Consider the following 4,887-nt stretch of genomic DNA (forward strand, 5'->3'; position numbering starts at 1 on the left):
CCTCAGAGGCTGGCAGAGTGCGTGTTGATGGCCCGTACTGCTGAATGGATACTGCACCAGTCCTGGCCTAGACCCCAGCCTGAACTGGCTCCTGACTTCCTTCCAACTCTGAGCCTGGCTGACCCACACACTCACCCTTTGGCAATCTGCACTGCTCCTTGTTGATGGCATGTCCCGCCAAAGTTGCATCCAACCCCACTTTTGGGTCACTTTGAAACTGTTGGCCCTTCGGGTTTATCCTGCTCCACCCTGTGCCCCTTGAAGAGCCATCCCATGGATATCACAGTGCTGGCATCCATAATTTGGCCTGTTTTTCCACCACTGTAGTTAGCCTTATACGGCCCCCAGTCCCAGGCCCGTTCTCTTGGCTGGGGCAGGCCTTTGTAAAATGCCTAGAGTCTGGGCTCACATGGGGACAACCAGACAGAAGAGATGGGACGTGCCTGGAGAGGGAAGCACAGGCCTGCCTTCTCAGGGTTTGGCAGCTAGGCTGACAGAGGACGCTCTCCCAGCCCCTCCCCAAAAAGCAGTGAATAAACAGCTGAAGGACTGAACGACAGACTTTATTAGAAACGCTCTTCATTCATCAGTCAATTCACATTAAGGTGGCAGGAGGCAGTGCCGTCTGAGGCTCTGGTGTCCCACTGTTGCGACAATTTCCAGTTAAAAATCGGTCTGGGCAGGGAGTGTTGGGAACACAAGAGATGTCCTGTGGTGGTGGCGGCGGTGGCGGCAGCATGGGTCCCCAGGGAGGACAGGCCATGCTGGTGGAGAAGGTGCCCCATGTCCACCCTTCCACTTACAAGGCTGCCCCGTGGCCCCAAGCTGATAAATACACAGCACGTCACACATGCATGCGCGGGCACACGCGCGCGCACACACACACACACACACACACACACACACACACACACGTGAAACAGAAGCAAACTCGCGTTGAGTCTCCTCAAGTGAAAAAATAATTCGCTCAAATAAAGCTTTGTGGCAGCCAGGCTGCATCCTGAATGGACAGTTGCCTGGAGACCCTCAGCCCCCTGGGAAGGCTCCCCAGCCAAGGACATCACCCCCTCGGGTGTCACAAGGCCCCCAAGCCCCCCAATAGCACCTGTGGACTAAGTACTGCTCTCACCACACTCTTCTTTTAAAATGCATCACTACTTAAAATAACAACAATAATAAAGGAGACACTCATTCCCTGGGGTGAATTTGTCAGACTCAGCTTCCCTGAAGAGAGGTGCCTGGAGCATCCAGAGACTGGGGGTCAGGGTTAGGAAGGGGAACACATGAGAGGGGAGGTAAACAACATTCAGAGAGGTAAGCTGGGACGAGTCTCAACACTGCTTTGTCCGCTCGCCAACTCCACAGCTGGGCATCCCTGGGTCACAAGTCTTTCAAAGGGGCAGAGAGTCTGAAAGTGTCCTGACAATCCTGCTGCTCTGGGAGGGGCAGGGGCCCAAAGGGCACGCATCAAGCTGCTTTCACCATTCATTATTCAGAGGCAAAGTTCTCCCCAGAGCGGGCCAATTTTCCCCTGGCCCTGTCTGCAGTGGGGCCACAACACAAAGTCTCCTGCCCAAATGTTTTATTCATTCTCTTGAATAAGGAAACAGGCTAGCGGATCAGTATCAGTGGCTGCTGTGTCCTGCTCAGTGGGGCAGGATCTCCAACCCGGCGCAGGCTCCAGGCTCTTCCTGGCTTCCAAAGAGGTGTCTGACTTCAGAGGGTGGCTTCCAAGGCAGCAAATCCTTTTGGCAACAGACATTGTGTTTCCAAACTGGGGAAGACGTCCTGGCCTTTCAAAGAACTGAATGTCCCGGTGAACCAGGGTGGGGAGGGAGACTCCTTCCTGATGTACTGTGTGACCGAGAAGGGACAGGCCCAGGCTGTGGGTGCCCCCGCTGTCCCCGGCTCACTGGTACTGCAGATAGTTCTTGAGAGACTGAGGCAGGGGCAGGGAGCTGATGTCCTGCAGGCGCTGGCGGCCCAGGGCCAGGCGGATGCATCTCCGGCACAGGTCCATCAGAGGCAGGGGCTCAGCTGCAAGGAGAGGGAGGAGGGTTAGAGTCTTGTGAGAGCCTGTCCTCACATCTCTCCCGTCCACCCCACGCACAGTTCCGGATGCCTGCCCCGGGGCTGCCCTTCGGGGCCCTGAGCTCCTCTGAGAAGCTTTCTCTGGTCATATTAGGAGAAACTGAAGGCTTAGAGCAGTGCTTTTCAAACTGTGGGTGCAACAGACTAAAGACTCATGGAATCAATTCATTGGGTGGTGACCAGCGATAAAGAAAAGAAAGGGAAAGAAAAGAACAAAACAGAGAGGTATGCCCATAGTAAGGGGTGAGTACTGTTCCGTGAAAGCTCTCTTTCCGATGTAGGTGTTCATCGTGTCTCAATGCAAAAAATACTTCTCATTGCAGGTCATGATAAAAATGATAGCAGCTGACCTAGGGTGTATCCTCTTAGAAACAGGTGGGGCGGGGGCTATTTGGAATGTCTTTAAACCTTCAAACTTCTCCTCATAATCTCCTTTGCTAGTCAGTGGAAGAATGCATTTTCTTCTAATGTCTATTTCTGGAAAAAATTCATGAACTAAAAGTCATCCACCATGGAACCTCTGGACCTAGGACCAAGCTTTAACTAGGTTTATTGCAGACACACTTATGAAACTCTTATTCTCTTCCAGGCCCTCTGGTCGGACTCTGGGGATACTGAGAGTCCAGTACAGAGAGCTCTAAGCCAAGGCCAAAGACAGCCCTGAAAGAGGAGGAAGGCTTGACGTCTGGAGGTTTAAATACATGAATAACTGTAGTAGAGTGTAACATATGCAGTATGTTACATGCACAAGGACAGAAGCCAGGCCATTGTTAGAAAAGCTTTAAAGGGAGGATACCTGAAATGGGGTTTTGAAGGGTGAATAGGAGTTTTATGTGATGTGAGTTGAGACGTGTTCTAGGCAGAGAGAACAGGTAAAAGCATAGAGGTGTCAGATAGGACAGGCTGGGAGGTCTGGAGAGAGGGGCATGGTGCTACTCAGCTGGATCAGGAATGAAGAGGATGCTGCATTTGCTGTCTCATGTGGCTCGTGCAGCCCTAGTTTTCCCAAGCCCACAGGAACATGCTAGAGGCCTGCAGCTGCATCTTAGCACTTTCTTTTGGTCAATAGAACATGTGATGTTTAAAAAGCATTCTAGAACATGCTAAGATACAATAAAACTGTAAGTGGTAAGCACTAACACAAGAGCTGTGATAGGAATAATATCACAAGGAATGGAAAGAATGGGGGAGTGTTGAGAGTGCATTTTATAGGAATTTTCGTTTATTGGAGTTGCAGAGTTAATGGGAAGAACCCTTAAAATCAAAGCCAGACTTGACTGCTGCATTGGGAGCCACACACAGGAGCATACCTAGCCATCTTTCATGTGGGGCGAGGCTGCCTGGTGGCATATCTGGGTGGAGTGTTGGTGGTTTTAAATGCTCTCAGCTCTGTATCCTCTTTCCATCCTCATACAAACTCTTTAAGCTGACCAGGGAGGCCCAGACATCCCTTCTTTCCCAGGCCTAGAAAGCAGATCACTCACCCAGAGTTTTGTGGTCACATAGTCAACATGCTTAGGCAAACACCTGACATCCATCTCAAGATGTCCTTATCTCTCCCCCAGCAACACCCCTGCACCCAGCTCTCCTCCCCCTTTCCCCACCTGGTTCCATCCAAGCTTTGCACGGTCCCCAAAATTAGGCCTCTGTGGACCCCTTTCCCTGCCTCTCCACCTGAATTGTCCCATCTTTGACCTCTTGACCTTCCTGTGATCTCCTTTTAGTTCCTATAGAACCAGTGCTTGCTGCCTGTGCCACTGGACATTAGGGAGAAAAAAACCTTAAGTCCTCATTTAATGAGAAATTGCTACTTACTTACCAGGCAACAGGAAAGATGAAATACAGTCGTAGCTACTGTTTACTGAAGGTGTGTTACGTAGCCAGGTGCTGTGCTAAGCTCTTTATCTGTCCCAACTCACGTGCTCTTTAGACTTCCCTGGTGGCTCAGAGAATAAAGAATCTGCCTGCAATGCAGGAGACCTGGGTTCGATCTCTGGGTTGCAAAGATACCCTGGAGAAGGGAATGGCAATCCACTCCAGTATTTTTGCGTGGAGAATTCCATGGATGGAGGAGCCGACAGTCCATGGGGTCATAGTCAGACATGGCTGGACCCACTCACATGGGAACTGGGTAGGAGCTATTATCATCTCCATTTTAAGGAGGAAGAAATAGAAATACAGAGCAGGTAAGTTACTTGTCCAAAGACACACAGCTGGTAAATGGCAAAGCTGGGAGTTGGACTCAGGCAGCTAGAAACTGAAAATTGTCTTATCTCTTAGCCACATTTATTGAGCTTATTCTGTCCTTTTGCTATGTTAGGTTTATTTCATTTAGAGTTGACACCATCTACTTCAGAAAAAAGGAGACTAAGGCTCAGAGGGAAAGAGGCTTGTCTGGACAAGCACAGCACAAAAGCCTGTATGTGGAGCTTCACGCTGCTTCCTTTAAACACCATGCAGTGAGGAAAGATCACTTAAAGTATGAAGAAGGAGAGGGTCTCCTGCCTCCCAGGCTCACACAGTCCAAAGACTCTTACTCTGGCTCCAACCACTTTTCAGGTCACCGATGCCCATCTCTCCCACCATGAGGTCTGCACTCACCTAAAGGGCTGCCTTAGGGCCTTAGGAAGCATCACTATGAACAAAGCTAGTGGAGGTGATAGAATTCCAGTTGAGCTATTTCAAATCCTAAAAGATGATGCTGTGAAAGTGCTGCACTCAATATGCCAGCAAATTTGGAAAACTCAGCAGTGGCCACAGGACTGGAAAAGGTCAGTTTTCATTCCAATCCCAAAG

General features: G+C 50.2%; 1 protein-coding gene across 1 annotated transcript in view; it reads right to left on the reverse strand.

Moving 5' to 3' along the window:
* Positions 1 to 547: 547 nt before the first annotated feature.
* SPSB4 (splA/ryanodine receptor domain and SOCS box containing 4) overlaps positions 548 to 4,887 on the reverse strand; it is a 70,779-nt gene continuing 66,439 nt past the window's right edge. Inside the window, exon 3 of the mRNA XM_010858297.1 lies at positions 548 to 2,037. Within this exon, the coding sequence (XP_010856599.1) occupies positions 1,910 to 2,037 (128 nt within the window). The 3' untranslated portion in view covers positions 548 to 1,909. The remainder of the gene's footprint in view (positions 2,038 to 4,887) is intronic.

The sequence above is a fragment of the Bison bison genome, unplaced genomic scaffold (assembly GCF_000754665.1).
Source record: "Bison bison bison isolate TAMUID 2011002044 unplaced genomic scaffold, Bison_UMD1.0 scf7180017864384, whole genome shotgun sequence".
In the NCBI taxonomy this organism is placed as follows: domain Eukaryota; kingdom Metazoa; phylum Chordata; class Mammalia; order Artiodactyla; family Bovidae; genus Bison; species Bison bison.